General features: G+C 42.0%; 1 protein-coding gene across 1 annotated transcript in view; it reads right to left on the bottom strand.

The window, feature by feature from the left end:
- The window catches only part of LOC143298955 (uncharacterized), a 20,479-nt gene extending 5,555 nt beyond the window's left edge, over positions 1-14,924 (bottom strand). Inside the window, exons 1-5 of the mRNA XM_076612005.1 lie at positions 14,855-14,924; positions 10,959-12,232; positions 8,000-8,110; positions 6,252-6,509; positions 52-292 (exon numbers count right to left, since the gene is read on the bottom strand). Of these exons, the coding sequence (XP_076468120.1) occupies positions 52-292; positions 6,252-6,509; positions 8,000-8,110; positions 10,959-11,309 (961 nt within the window). The 5' untranslated portion in view covers positions 11,310-12,232; positions 14,855-14,924. The remainder of the gene's footprint in view (positions 1-51; positions 293-6,251; positions 6,510-7,999; positions 8,111-10,958; positions 12,233-14,854) is intronic.
- Between the last annotated feature and the right edge of the window lie 1,676 nt (positions 14,925-16,600).

Here is a 16,600-nt window from a genome sequence, read left to right as displayed (position 1 = left end):
GAGAGAGAGAGAGAGAGAGAGAGAGCTGGAGAACAGAAAATGACTGCCTACCAAGTTTAATGGCGTCTTTCAGGTAGTTGGCCAACTCATGCCCACATTCCTTACAGTCCCACACATCTCGCTCCAGGTGAGTCTTATTGTGACTGATGAGGAACACCTTCAGTTTGTCCAGGTTCTTTCGGACTGTGTAGGTGGGAAGCCCTAGAAACGGGTACATGACACGACGGATAGGGGCTTTGTGGCGTACACCCACATCCAAGTCATCATCGTCAATATCAATCATGTCCATCACCTGCCAGCAAATATACAGTTCAATATTATTTATTTGTCCTATCAAACAGTCAACAGATCATGAATGATTGATTTCTTTCGTGTTTCACGTTAAGCCTCTGATAATTTTTTTTTTTTAATTTTTATTATTTTTTACTTTATTTATTTTATTTTATTTTATTTTACTTTATTATTTTTATTATTAATATTTATTTTTATTTTTATTTACTGATTTTTTTTCTCAAGGCCTAACCGCATTGGGTTACGCTGCTGGTCAGGCATCTGCTTGGCAGATGTGGTGTAGCATATATGGATTTGACCGAACGCAGTGATGCCTCCTTGAGCTACTGATACTGATACTGATAACATCAGACCTTAACCTATTTCCTACCAAAACTTTTTTTCAGAATTTTCTTTTAAACATTTTGATTTTTTCTGGTGTAATTCTGTAACAAGAAAACAAACAACTTTTGCAAAAACATCCTATGATATGCCTTTCAGTACAGACACTTGAAGCATGCATGGCAGTGAATAGGACCACATGAGTATTTTCCATATGAACGCTTCAAGCATGCTTAGTAGCAAGTGGGGCTCTGAAAGCACTCTCTTAAAGACATGTTCTGAGCGTGCAAATCTGCAAGACAGTTACTGTCTTTTAAAACGACAATGAACAATGGTCTATAGCCAGCAAGGACAGTATATTTTCGTATGACTTGACATAAGACAATATAATCATTCAATGTTTCAAATCCCTCTCTTTCTCTCTTGTGTTATTGTTGCACCAGAAAACAATGAGTCGGGATGTCCTGTTGGTGCTTGGTGTCAGTGAGATTACAGTGTGAGGTCAGCTGAGACCTGCCTGTCTGCAAGACAATGCATGTATGAATGAACCAAGGGACACCGCGAATATCGGAGTTAGTTGATCATGCATCATCATTTGATTTCTCTCTCTATCTGTGCATAGACACTAGAATTGAGATATTTGTGTCCATGATCTGTGTGATAATGACAGGGGGCACGTGAAAAAATGGCTGCCGTGTGGTTGTAAACATGTAGAGCTCTGCACAAAAAGATTCATTTCGACAACTTTACGAGGTCTGCAAACTCTCATTTGGATGAAAACTGAAAGGTACTGTGTCAGTGAAAAATACAGTGCACAAAAATGATTGACTTGGTGATTTGGAGGGCCAGAATTGGCGTTTTCAATAACGGACTGAGCAGTGCAAAATGGTGTCAGCAAAACTCGCACACAGGACGGAGCGATGAAACATGTCTGACACTGGTGACAGTGTGGGACATTTTGTTTGTGTTTCTGTATTTCGGTGTGGTAGCCGCTTGCTGCATGGAACAGTGACAGTCATGTGGATATGCATTGCCGAAAGTGTTGGTGAGTGTACACCAAGTGTGCATTTGAGTGGTACATTGGTTGAGACAGATGTGTTACTCGGAAGCAGTGACACTGACAATGTAGGTCAGTTTGACCCACATGTGCCTGAACTGCTCGTGCTGTGTTGTGTCACAAACGGTGCAGTTTCCCTTCGGAAGTTGTTACTTAGTGATGACATTGAAGAGAATCCTGGCCCTGTTACAGACCAACAGAAGACTGATCATGTTGATACTATGGCAAAACAGACAAGCAACAACGCCATTAGCCCCGACGCTGCTGCACAAATTTTGACCGCGATCAGGCTACAGGGAGAAGAACTGAAGCAAGAAATGAAGAGAGACAGAGAGCACCAAAAAGAACAAAATACAATCATACGCGACGAACTGTTTGATATCAAGGCACAACTGGGCTCACTGAAAGAGAAGCCTTACCCTGAGAGACTGAGATTACTGGGGCTGCCAAGTTTGGAACACCGGAGGCTGAGAGGGGACATGATAGAGGTATTCAAATACCTCCATGGACATTACGATGAACAGAGGCCAGTATTCCAGCCGTCACTCAGTGGAAACCTCAGAGGCAACGCCTTAAAGCTCCAGAAAAACGCTCTCGTCGTGATGTCAGGGGGAACTACTTCTCAATCAGAGTGGTGACACAGTGGAACAGTCTCCCAGACTCCGTGGTCCTGGCGCCGTCTGTCAACGCCTTCAAGAGCCGCCTGGATAAGCATTGGAGGGACCTACCTGGTCTGTACAACCCGTCTTGCCAGAGTAACTGATTTGGTTTAGCAGCGCTCGCCACGCATGCAACCAATTCAGTGACAGTTTTGGAACACGAGAGGCCTAAATCGTCGATCGTCAAAGTATCGGAGCAGTGTGAGACAATCTGCGAACGATGTGCCAACTTGGAGTCAGAGCAGACCAGACTGTCCAGTGTTGTCGAGACGATGTCCACAGATGTGGGTCAACTGTATGACATGTCAGCTGAAGGGAGAGAGGAGACGAAGCAGGTGTCATTGACTGTAGACAGACTAGAAGACCATATAGAGAAGGTTGACTCAAGAGGTAGATAGACTTGAAGGATTTTCAAGGCGCGATAATCTGCGCTTCTTTGGTATCCCCCACCTCGCTGAAAAAGAGGACGATGACATGTGTGCCAGAAGTGTTCTTCTTCTTTCCGTTACACGACCAACATCGACTTGCCGATGACTCTGTCGTGGTTCATGCATGCTGGGTATTTTCGTGTCTCCATAACCCACTGAACACTGACATAGGTTACAGGATCTTTAACGTGCGTATTTGATCTTCTGCGTGCGCATACACACGAAGGGGGTTCAGGCACTAGCAGGTCTGCACATATGTTGACCTGGGAGATCGGAAAAATCTCCACCCTTTTCCCACCAGGCGCCGTTACCGTGATTCGTACCCGGGACCCTCAGATTGAAAGTCCAACGCTTAAACCACTTGGCTACTGCGCCCGTTGTTGATGTTTTCGAAACCGTGTTGGAGGACGCAAAACATGGACTGAACAGGACACTGACCGAGCTCACCGACAAGGTTGGCCAAACAAGATCAGGCAAACCCACAATGATGATCGTCAAATTCAGCCACTGGCAAGACAAAATGAATCTTATACGCAACCGAAATTTTCGAAATTGACTGCAAGAAAAGGGAGTCGGATTGGCAAACGATTTGACAAAACGACAGGCAGCGATAGTTTCAGCAGCAAAGCAAGAGAGTAAAGCTGCGTACTTTGTGAGGGGCAAGTTAACAGTTGGACCTCAAAGACCAGACCCGACGACATACGCGGAAGCGGCATCGTCGGGGGTAGAAGTGAGGACGGAAAAGGACAGTTATTCGAGGACTCGAAGTGCTGGTTCGAACAGAAAGTCAAACGATCAGCAGCGGCATGTGGTAGTGACAGTGGGGATTCACTCCTAGGTCACTGTGACGTCAGCAAGGCGCGTGGCCTTCCCCCTACTGGTAACGGGACTCCCATGACGTCTGGGCAGAGCAGCGGCAGCAGTCGTCACCAGTCACCTGGCAGAGGCGGGACTCCCGTGGTGGGTGTGCAGAGCAGCGGCAGCAGTCGTGACCTGTCACCTGGCAGTCGCAGGACTTCCCCGGTTGCGCACTGTGACGTCAGAGGAGGGGATTCCCAGCCTCGCTGTCAGCGCGGTGGGGCGAGCGGAGCGACAGACGCTGGCGTGACAGGCAAGGTGGGCCACGCGGCGCGCAGGGTCAGGGTCAAATAAACTCTGACCGCACAGGCCGTGCGAGCGTGTCAGTCAGTCAGTCGGTCGGGGATGCCTTCTTTCTTAGCCAGAAGTGGCAGTGACAGGTCCTTAAGATCAAAGAATAATTCCAAATAGGGCAGGCCAGACCATCTGACAGCACAGCTTACATTCTTGAATTACAATATTGAAAACCTGTATGCAAAACTTAATGATGTTGCTTTCATTAATTATGTTAGTGGTTTTGATTTTGTTTGTCTCACAGAAACATTTGTTGATGGTAAGTTTGATTTCACTGGTGTGTTTCATGATTTCATAAAATTTCAAGAACAGGTCATCAGCAAGCCAAACTTGAAACAATGACTTGCTTCTCTCCTGTAGATCATGAAGATGATGGTGTGGTTGATGATGATGATGATGATGATGATTGTAATGATGGTGATTGTGATGATGATAATGATTATAATGATGACAGTGATGATGGTGTTGATGTTAATATTATTGCTGCTGCTGCTGATATTATAGAAAAAGATAATCCAGTGTGCTGTTCAAAAGACTCAGTGGTGGATAATTTTGGCAAGTCTTTGCTGGATTTATGTTTTTTATTTGATCTTAACATTTTGAATGGTACATGTATGGACAGTTCCAGAGGTGAGTTCACGTTTGTGTCACTAAATGGAAGCAGCGTTGTAGATTACTTTATTATTACACAAGGATTATTTCAAAATTGCAGAATGAAAATTAGTGATGAATTGTTCTCATGGCACTTACCCGTGGAGATGAAATGGATGATGTGTAATGTGAAGAAAAAAGAATCTTTGCTGATTCAAGGGGAAGAACAAATAGTATGGTCTGAAGAAAATGCACGGATTTACAAAAATGAGCTGGACTCCAATGAGTTTAAACAATGTACAGATAGAGCTACACACTTCTTAGATATTAATGTCAGTACTTGTGTGGAAATATTTACAAATGCATTATGTAGTGCTGCAGCCTGTATGTTGAGAACTGTGGGGAAGAGGAAGAAAGAAGTGAATGAATGGTTTGACAGGGAGTGTGAGAAAAAGAAAAGAGTTGTCAAGCGATGCTTGAAGAGATACCAGCGTGCCAAATCATCCGAGTAAAAAGATATACATAAAGCAACACATACTAAAGAAAGAAAAGAATATACTGTAATGAGAAGAGTCAAAAAAGGGATTTCGATCAAAAGAGATTAGATGAACTAAAAGCTGACATTACAACAGACAGCTGGAGAGTCTGTGGCCATCCCGGATCTTGCACATGCACATCTAATTTTTACTTGAAATCACACACAATGCCAAAGGCGATCAACATAGACAAAATCAGCAAACATGTGCTGTCCTCCATTGCCACAACCAAACTGTGTATAATGAAGTGCCATCACATGCACAATAAAAAAAAAAATCCAAAATATGTAGCAAAAGTCTGCTGTTTCGCACATTCTGCCTCTCTCAACTGCCTTTGTTACTCGCAACTTTGAAGAGTCAATCAACTTCAAGAGCACAAATCATGTAACACACCTATGTAAGTCAGGTATGCATGGAACTCTCCAGTGGTCTCAGTTTCAGTTTCAGTTTCAATAGTTCAAGGAGGCGTCACTGCGTTTGGACAAATCCATATACGCTACACCACATCTGCCAAGCAGATGCCTGACCAGCAGCGTAACCCAACGCACTTAGTGGTCTACCAACACTTAGAAAAAAATATTTTCAGCGAATTTTAGGGCAGCACAACAACTTGAACTATGTTGATGACTGGGAATTTATCCACAATATGATGTTCTGAGAAAGAAACACCTATCGAAGCATATGCACAATTCAAGGATTCCCCTATTACCCCACTTGCTTCAAAATGAAAACAGCATACACAAGAGATGTAGCAATGTTTATTTTATCTATGTGTTTCAACAGAGAGCAGAAAACTCCCAGTCATACATGAAAGACACATTTCTACAATTTCCCTTAGCTCATTATTTTCTTTTGGCTATATTATCAACAACAACAACAACGAAATCTTCAAAACAACATGTTATAACATCATCTTTCAAAATACATCCATCCCAAATTTACAACTCTTGATAGGCAAATTATTATACAAAGCTGTCCATAATCAAACTAAAAACAGACTTTTACCACTTCACCTTTTACACTATAACCTGGTGAAATTACAACATATATGTGAACACAAAATTCTGATCTCTGCGTGATCATTTTAAAAACAAACTTTTAGCACAATGTCTTTCAAAATACATCCACTACAGGCAACATTTACAAAACAGATACACAAATAAAAAATCTCTAAATGATCACTGTGAAAAAAAAAAAAAGAAATCAGCTGCTGTACCTGCTTAATTGCCGGTGGGAAGGGACGACTCAGAGCCAGACGGTGTCGCGCTGCTGCTTTGGGGGTGCCATAGGCAAAACTGGAGGAGGACCAGAAATGAAAGCGGCGGTTCTCCAAAGTCAGCACATCGACAGCGTTATCAATTCGTTCAACCTCTTTGCAGGTCTCGTCAGTGATGACAAACAGAGGCCAGTCCTCAGCATAGCTGTTCAGGTCGTCCATCATTTTTATCTGGTCCACTTCATCAGCATCCTCTTCCTGTTTTCAACACATGTGTGTCTCAAAGTCAAAGTATTTTCTTTGAAACAGCAATGCATAGGGTATGGCAGCAGCTTATATCCTTCTGACACTAAAGGAACATGGATATTTTATGACTTCTAAACATCAGACAGTCCTCAGATAGTCCTCTGAATACATGTTTCAAATCATCTTAAAAATTTTGATCTATTAATATTTCATCAAAGTATATATCATTTGTACAAATTCACAAAAATAATGGAAATAAATTTCAAATGGTTTTGAATACAAATTTAACACATAATTCTTGAAACAAAAGTAACCTCCATTAAAAAGGAAGAAAAAATGGGGTGCGGTGGGGGGGGTTGTAAATGTAAGAGAGGTGGCATGAAACACTTCAGTAGCCGATGGTGTGCTCCTTTTACAGGCTGGACTATCTCAGTTCACACCTGTAAGTTTGGGAGTGCATGCTTTGCTTATGTTCTCTCCTGTATGTTCTAAGCTTTACATCAAACTGCAGTATTTTTACTGGCTATTCGTTTGGGCGACACATCCCCCACTTTGCTGATCTGGGGGTGGCAGGTATCAACATTTTCACCCTATTTAAACCAATGATGTTTAGAAAGTTACCAGGTGCAGATAGTCAGAATCACTGAACCAAACACATACACAGCCCCTGATATGATCATCTGCTTTTGTGGACTTCATCTGAATTACCACAAAAAGATAAAACATCAACAAAGGGACAAATGAATGATATATTTCATTTTCAATTTACAGTAGTTATGGCCAGAATTTCCTTTGATGCTCATCAAGGTCCATTCCATTTTGTGCATGATGTTCTGTTCTTGACCTCATTGTTAGATACTGTACAAAGGGAAGTTTATTTGGTAAATGGTTCTCCAATTTCATTAACACTATGCAAACAGTTTGAGTTTTTCAGTAAGTTTATTATTTGTACATGATATATATTTATTTCAGCATATGCTCCAGCCTTTCCCAGGTTCTCTTTGAAACCATGCACACACCAAAGCAGGCGATCAGTGCTGCCCTCAGCAAACAGAAATTACAATAATGATTACTTCATGCTTGTCTGCAACTAAAAACTTTCTAAACAACAAGCATACTTAAGATTTCCAAACTGATTTTTTAAATTTTGGCATCATCACATTTCATTGTCTGGATAATACCTGGCAATGTGAAACTAAGGTTGATGCACAGCCAAACTGCCAAACAGACAGGCAGTCAGACAGTAATAACAAACAAAAGCATTGAGAATTAGATATGATTGTTTCTTACAGAAACTTGTCCAGAGTCTCTCGAATTCATGCTTCTAAGCAATCACACACACACACACACACACACACACACACACACACACACACACATGCTCACAGCATACACACACACTTACATGAAACAAAAACACACATTTACAAGTTTACAGAGAGACAGAGAGGGGGGGATGGACAAAAAGACTCACTGAAAGAGGAAGAGAGTGAAAGACTCACTTGAATTTTGAGGAAGACCTGGGTTTTCATATTTCTGAGATTTTCACTCAGTTCAATTTGTTTCATTACACTGTCCTTTAGGAACATGTATAAGGCACGTGTTTGCAGCCTCTGAAAACATAATATACACCACATGCAAGCATTTCTATTTTAATACAGCACTGTAAACCAAAGCAAGAAATATTTTAATATCTTTCTAGCCTTCCCCCTCCTTTACACTGCCATCAGATCAAGATCAGTTAATATATTAACAAGAAAGGCAAGGCCTTCAAGACTCACTTGTGATACACACTTTAAGGAAAAAGATTTTTTTAAATATGAACTTAATCAGAATTTTCACAAATTCAAAATGATTCAAATGTGTTCTGAATTTGATATCATAAAGCTTCAGGGAAAAAAACAAGGCATAAAAGCAGATTCGAACAAAACATGTTTGGGCGATAATCTGCATCTACAAATGGCATTCAAAAATCAATATTTAAATATGTTTCTTGTTTTTAGCATGACAAATTGGTTACAGTATTGGAGGTGATAACGCCGTATAAATCATGTTATTTTGGTATATCTCGGGCATTTAAGATATTATCTAAAGTCTGCAGTAAAGGAGACGTTGCCACCACTCAAGCACACCACAACATGAATCCACTTTCTCCACAGGTGTGGAGATTGTGTTCGACAGGCTCAGTTACCTGCAGAAACTACAACACGGCCCATTCAATTTCTCTTTTATGTACGTTCTAGTTAATTCAGTGCCCACTCAGAAATATTCAAATGCAGGAAACATGTCAATAATGTAGTTAGTGTCACTGTATGTGTTATGTTCAGTATTTGGATTTCTTTTCTTTCAATTGCAAACAAGAAAAAATTGGATTATGCCGGCTTCAAACACAACCATTTTCTGGATGTACATCAAGTTTTCTTGGAGAGAGAGAGAGAGAGAGAGAGAAATTCAAGACTGAGGAACTTTAATTCTGCAGATTAAATATATATACCATTTCATTTTTTGCTTTGCTTTCGAACATTAGAATGATTGACTGGAGCGCCCGCTTTAAACAGATGAAAGATTTTAACAAAAAAGATTCCATACTTTCTCAAGAACTTTCTAGGAACTAACAAAGCATTTTCCAAGTCCCCTGATTTAATAAAACAAAGTTCCAACACACACACACACACACACACACACACACAATCAAACAAAACACATGCAGCACCTTACAGCATGCTGCAATCCTTCAACTCAAAATCTAGTCAAAAAAGCAAATAATTCTAAGAGACTCTGTTGAAACAAACACATGCCCACACACAGCAGACAGTGAGTATGCGTGTGTGTGTGTGTGTGTGTGTGTGAGTGAGTGTGTGTGTGTGTGAGTGAGTGAATGTATAAGTGTGTGTGTGTGTGTGTGCTTCAAAACAATTTCTTAAGTTATCTAGGCATTGAACATAGCAAACATCTTTCTTGGTTTTGCTTCTGCGGCCTTTTTCACTGTCCTGTTTTGTTTAACAGCACTCGAGCACTGAGATTTCAATCGGTTGAACTATGGCGGCAACATTCGCGACAGTCAATCCAATCTTTGTAAAACAGAAAGACATCCCTGATCTTGAAAATAACCGACCGACCGTTTTAGAAATTTGTTTCACAGCAGAGAGAACAGCCGGCCAAGGATCTATTCTGGGCGCTCAGCAAATCAGAGGCCTTTGGAGAATTTACCCAGCGACCAGAGAGGCACGGATGGAGATACTGGTGAAAGGTCTCAGGCTCAGAGAGACGACCATCCAGGTTTGCAATACCAACCCCTTTATCCTCCGCTCGGACACAGGTGAGGGGAAACCGACAACAAAAGTGTGGATAGACAATATCCCTATTTCAGTAGTGGACACCAAAACAGAACATGCCCTTGCGCAGGTAGGCTGTGAATTCAGATCAAAGATAAAGAGCTAGGGATGTTGACAAGAGACTTAACAGATTCTTGACAGGACGCAGGTTTGTGTACATCACAGTGCCAACCAAACCTCTTGACACCACACTTAAAGTCAACATAATTTCTGCCAAAATTTACCACAAAGAACAGAAATCTATCAAAAAAACAATAATCTGCTCACGCTGTTTGCAACCCTACCACCACATTTCTAAGTGTACAAGTGATGTGGTTTGCAGAGAATGTAAACAAACAGGACACAAAAAGGGTGATCCCTCCTGTCAGTTTAAAGACAAACAGACTGACAAACAAACAACCCAAAACCCTCATTACCCCCCACAATCCCCCCCTCAAAACACACAAAAGATGGTGAAGGCCAATTCAAAATCCGCTGATGCAAAATGTTCCACTCCTGACACCTCTGTTGAACCTGTTGACAGGATGCATCAGGCATTACGTCAGTCCACTATAATCTCTTCTCTGGAACATGCCTGACGGTGCAGGTCCCAGACTCCCAAGTGTGGCAGGTCCAGAGAACGACACAGCCCGAGAGAGAGCAGAGGGAAGCAGCCCAGGCGTGACGGCTCGAGGTCGGCCAGCCCCGCGACGGTTGACAACGGCGTTGACGTTGAGTCAGCGACAGTGGTACAGTGTGGGTAACCCCCACAAATCTCAACTCTTCTTCGGATTCGATTTGGCTTTTGTGTAATAGACTGATGGACTCAGTTATGACACAACACTGACAGAGTTCTGGCAATTTTATCGTCGCATGGAAGGGAAAACGGGCACAACAACAACCCTCGACATGTTAGACACTGACGGAACCAAGCTTAAGACAAACGAAGAAAAAGGATCCGCCCTGCTCAAACGTTTCATAATTTATTTTGTGATAAAACCCTGGCAAACAGATTTCACTTAAATCTTATTTTCCTGGCAGCGAAAGGGTTAAAAAAAAAAAAAAAGAACAAACAACAACAGAAATTAAAAGAAATTGAAAATGCACACTTTAAAGTTATACCGATCTGCAAAACAGAAAGCCTTACCTTCAAGAAATTCAAGTTGAGAACACACACTCTCATGTCCTGGTGCAGCATCTGCACTGCCTTCATCAGCATGACAGCGTCGATGACCCTCTCTGCTCCAAGGGTTCCGTGAACATGCAGAAACTGCTCACGCTCACGTATGACCTTCTTGTTGGCCTCCACCTTCTGCTGACGTTCGTACTGCCTCTCCAAAGCTCTGATGATCTTCTCTTGTTCTTCTATTTGCTCTAGGGTCAGCGGTGATGTTTCATCGATGAGCTTCTCCAACCCAGGGAGGAAATCTTCAAACTCCTCCTCATCATCACTAGACACTGATTCCTCTGAATCTTGCCTCTGAGGGGGAGCTGCCATGATGCCAGTTGTACTTGCGTCTGGTTTCAGTTAAATGAAGGGAGTGGAAAGATGGTGGGATGAAAGGCTGGGCTGACTGATGATGGCGATGAAATGTCGCAAACAGTGCAGTATGTCAATGTTTACATTTTATGTTCTCGACACGAATGCTTCGGGAGGGTTGTGATCAGTCTCAGTCTGCCAGATGCTTCTTGATAAAGCCATTATTTCCAATACATTGCAGCATGGACATCATACATGCTGTACTTTTTCAATTTTCTTTTTACTGTAATCCCACATTTTTTCCTGACAGAATACTAAATCCAGACCCACCGTTCAATGCAAATGACTATGAGCCTTAAAAAACATCACCATTCATTGATGATGAAATAAATTTTCTGTGTCTGCTCTATTCAAACTCAGCCTACTGGCCAATCCACAAGACTATAGACAAAACATGTCCTTCTCTACATCTGCTCTATTTAATCTGCAGAGTTAGTTTATAAATTTCAACAACACCAAATAAAAAAAATATATATATTTCACATTTTCAGGAACAAAAATGTTTATGGTTCAACAGATCCAGCTGCCATATGTACAAAATACGGTTTCAATGTAAGGCAATAAAATCTATTAACAAACAACATAATTACTGTTTCAATGTAATGCACTAAAATCTATTTGCAAAGAACATATTGCTGCAGAAACAAGTTGCTGCAGATGAGTTTAAAACCTATAAATTAACACTGCCAAGGATGAGTTGCAAAAGTATTCAATAAATACAAGAGTATACTACATAGAAGAGCTCTGAAACTGCCTTCCCTGTTTCTAGCAGTTGTGGTCTGCACCATTCCTGGACTCTCTTCATCCACAGCACCACTCCAGGCTAGAGATCACAGGAAAGGCGCCACAGACAAGCCGCCCAAAAATTACTCGAAAGTGATCTGTAACAGAAAAAAAGTATTTGTAAATCATCAGATTCACTGCAGACTAAGAAAACAGATCCCTTAATAGCAAAATCATAACAGTTGGCATCTCTGAGTATTTATGGTTTGCATTTTTACATCTAGCCAGTTACTTCTCACTGTATACACCAAGTGCAGAACGATGGAAAATTGGGCTGATAGGCAGGTTAGGCTTCTGTCCAAGCCCCTACCCCCCCCCCACCCCCCCAATCCACAGACATGATGTAGAGTGTATATATGGATAGGTCTGCACACTTTGGTGCCTCCTTGAAACTATCATCAAACTGGTGGGAACAGTAAATCCTGGCAGCTGCTTTTCAAATGCCTGTAACTTTTTGTGAACACTTTCCATGCCATATTTCATTCCTATATATGACATCTTTATCCCTCCATCTCTCTTGCTCTCCCTTGTTTGTTTTGATTTTGTCTTTTGCTCTTTGTTTTTTTGTTTTGTTTTGTTTTTGTATACAAAACTACTGTTGACTGTTTAAAGGGCATGTGTGAGTCACCTACAAGAAAAGTTGGTCTTCAAAGAAAATCTATAATTTTTGACAATCGCCTGATCACTATTAACAACCTATCATATTTCATAAATGAAAAAAAAAAGTTTTCAGATCATCCAAACCAATTATTTCATCATTTTCTGGGAACAATGGGATTTCATTACAGTTTCAATATAAACAACAGCAAAAAACACAACAACAACCAAGATCTGGAAGTGGTACCTTCATGTTGACCTAATTACTGAGGTTTTGATGGTGGTGTGATGTTCGTCATCATTAGAAACACATTACAGCCCTCTCACACACAACAGACCTTCAGTAATGTGTTCATCTATTCTCGGCATTGTAATGGCTGTTTTCACATAATTTTTAATAGCAGTGCCAGAAATACAGTGGATACTTGTGCATTAGTTGACTGATGTTCATGATGATTTTAAAAGGTAGTTTCATCAGCTGAAGATAGTCACCTGTCATCCTTGCAAGCTTAGACCAATATCAGACCTGAAATGCTGTGTCAGGCCCATACGTTGCCATGCCAACAGCAACAACAACCAAAAACAAAAAAAGTGAAGATTATTGGGTAGGCATGGACGTATGGGGGTGAAAGTAGGATCCGACAGTTACTGAGTCTCTAACCCATGTCTGGCAGCAAAAGTCAAGATTGGTGCTGACGGAGCCTGCTTCATCCCCACAGAGGGTGTTCCATTCCCTAATGGTGTGCAGGAAAAAGGAGAATCGCCGGTAATCTGTCCTGCACAGGATCAGCTCAAACTGTTCACCATGTACTCTCTTCGTCACTGAGTGGTAGCAGGCTGCAGCTGGTTATATGCTTCACATGGACTTGACGAGGGTGAATTTTCGGAAGCATTGTGAGCACTGCTTTCTTCTTTCAGTCCTGCTGGGTCAGCCATCCAAGATGTTCCAGCATGGCACCCACACCTGTGGGGTTGTGGCAACATTTCAAGATGAAGAGCACCACACCTTGCTGTACTGCTCGAGTTTGTCAATGTTCCTGTTTGTGTATGGGTCCAAGAACGAACTGGCGTGTTTGAGGGCAGACCTCACGAGAGATATGCTCTCTCCTTCAGATAACTTTAGTATAACTTAACCCTTTCACCGCCAGTCAATTTAGAGTACAAAATTCCCTTGTGATATAAACACAGAAAAGACCGTGCCTAAGAATAGCTGGGGATTCCCCCTGCGATGTATAGAAAATATGGCCTACCCTACCACCGAACATTAAGAGCAGTAGGTTCATGGATAACAGACTAATGAATGGTCACTTTTCAGTGACATGGGTCCTCTACCACGCCTGTGCATAAATGCGAGCTTGGCAGTTAAACTGTTAAATTGAGGTGCTGAAATTTCAGAACTTTTATTCCACCTTCCATCCAATCTGTTTGCTCCCACTCATGAAACAACTGATCTTCCTTTCCCACCTTTATATTTAATTCTAAATAACATTCAGATCTAATATCAATTCTTCAACTGGTTGTCTGCAATCACCAGTGAACATTCAGCCTCCTTCAGAACTTACATTTTGTTTCTTTTTTTTCTTTTTTTCTTTTTTTTTTCTTTTTTTTGCTGCCCATTATCTGCACCGTTTCAATGGCATTACTCCCATGCCGCTCATGTAGATTCCCCCATACACGGCCACACCCGGGTTCGTCCGTCACAGTTTCAGCGTCGGCAGTCCACGTCGATGAACCATCGCAGTCAGGTCGCCTGGAGGCCACACACCCTGCACCTCTACTGAGTCACTTCGGGGGCGTTCAGTGGTGCCTGTTCTGATTTGACATACTTAGGACACCCCCTACCAAACCCCCTACTTACGACAATAATTCCTTTTGTTCTATATATATATATATATATACAAGCATATCACTGATTGCCATGATCAGCACTATCAGATCGATCGTGTCCAAAACCGAAACTCGATATAAACGGTTACCGACATTGTTGATGTCGACAGAGAAAAATACCACAATACTCTGCATTGCAAAAACAATGTTATCTGCATTGCAAAAACAATTTTCACAATGTTTTCAATCTGTTGCTGACATTTAAAGAAGGGCGAATAAAAGATTCAGTGCTTTACCATAGGAATCCGAAAGTATCAGCCATCTTGTCCGCTCAGTTTTTTACTTCCTGCTTATGATACGGTGTACATGCACACCGACTCCCGTCCAAAAGATGACGAAGTTAGCTCTCCCACGCGTGTCGGGAAAGTGCTCTTTCACTTTAGTATCCTAAATTCCTGAGCTGAATTCAGGATGCTGAAGTGCTATTTTACGATTACGGTTGTGTTATTACACTGAAACAGTCTGAATTATATTCTAGCAAACATCATAATTATATCATATCCAGAATTTTCTCCACGGATACAGGTAAGTGGGTGTGAAACTTAACCATGCCCGATAAATGTTTCGCAAAAGTACAAAGGTCAGATTCTACTCTAATTCTATTTGACTTTCAGATACCCGTACTTTTAAATGTAGCCGGGTTGGCTACGATCTTCGTTGGGCCAGCTTAGCAGACGACGTTAGTGACTCGCCGAAGGTTACTAAGGAAGTTGTAAATCGGTCACAAGGGAACCGTATGATGATTTTCATCAATTTGTTTAATTATAAACACTTTCTTATAGATGAGATTTTAGTTTTATGTTATGGGACTTCAGAACGATCATACTTTTTAAATGTAATGATATCATTTGACCAGAAAGCCAATAATTTTTTTAACTAATATTTATGTGAATGAGTTGTTACTCTATTGTCGGCAAGGTAGCCGAGTTCAGCAACCTGGTCCAAGCCATAAGACCAGACATCATTGTCGGTACGGAATCATGGCTGACCCAGTACCACAAAAACGCTGAAATCTTCCCCAGGGGCTTCGCCATCTATCGCAGAGACAGACCACCAGGTGAATGGGGTAAGGAGAGTGGGGGAGGTGTCTTTATCCTCGTCTCAGAAGACCTGACTTCACACGAGATGCCTGAACTCTCTGCAGGTTGCGAAAACCTCTGGGTGAAGATCAAAATGAAAGGACGGCGCACACTGTTAGTCTGCTGTTTCTACCACCCCCACACAGAGTATGCTGAGAGCATGAACGCATTTGTGAAGTCTGCCCGACTTGCTTCCAACTCATACAGGAACGCCATCATTGTTGCCGGTGGCGATTTCAATCTACCAGGCTGGCACTGGCCCACCAAGACACTAAAAAAGGGATGCACCAAACCAGAAATTCATCGACAGTTCATGGACGCCATCAATGATGTAGGCTGGGAGCAGATGGTAATGGAACCAACAAAAGAGAGCAACACCCTGGACTTGTTCCTCACAAACCACTCCAACCTTGTCCCAAGAACCGAAACGCTCCCTGGTATTGCTGACCATGACACAGTGTACATGGAACTGCAGATCCATCCCCCAAAGAAACGCCAACCCCAGCGACTCATTCCCATCTACACTGAGGAATGCAAGGAGCCACTAAGGGAGGCGGTGCAGAAGGTGAATGATTACATCATGAGCACCTTCGACGAGAAGAGCAATGTTGAGGAAGTGTGGACTGAAATGCGCACTGGCCTGAGTCAAGCCCTCTCAGATCACGTCCCCCCTAAGCAAACAAGATCCAAGCCAAGTCTCCCCTGGGTTGGCTATGAGACCAAGAAACTCATACGCAGACGAGACAGAGTCCATAGACGCATGAAGAAAAACGGAGATGAGGCCCTCAAACAGGAATTTAAGGCACTCAAGCGCCTTATCCAGAAACGTCTACGTCGCGCCTACTGGAGACACGTAGAAGGCCTGATCTCTGACGAAGGAGAAAACAAGACCACCTCCAAGAA

Source organism: Babylonia areolata, chromosome 24, assembly GCF_041734735.1.
Source record: "Babylonia areolata isolate BAREFJ2019XMU chromosome 24, ASM4173473v1, whole genome shotgun sequence".
In the NCBI taxonomy this organism is placed as follows: Eukaryota; Metazoa; Mollusca; class Gastropoda; order Neogastropoda; family Buccinidae; genus Babylonia; species Babylonia areolata.
Note: the sequence above shows the minus strand (reverse complement) of the source record. Positions and strands in the feature narration are given on the sequence as shown.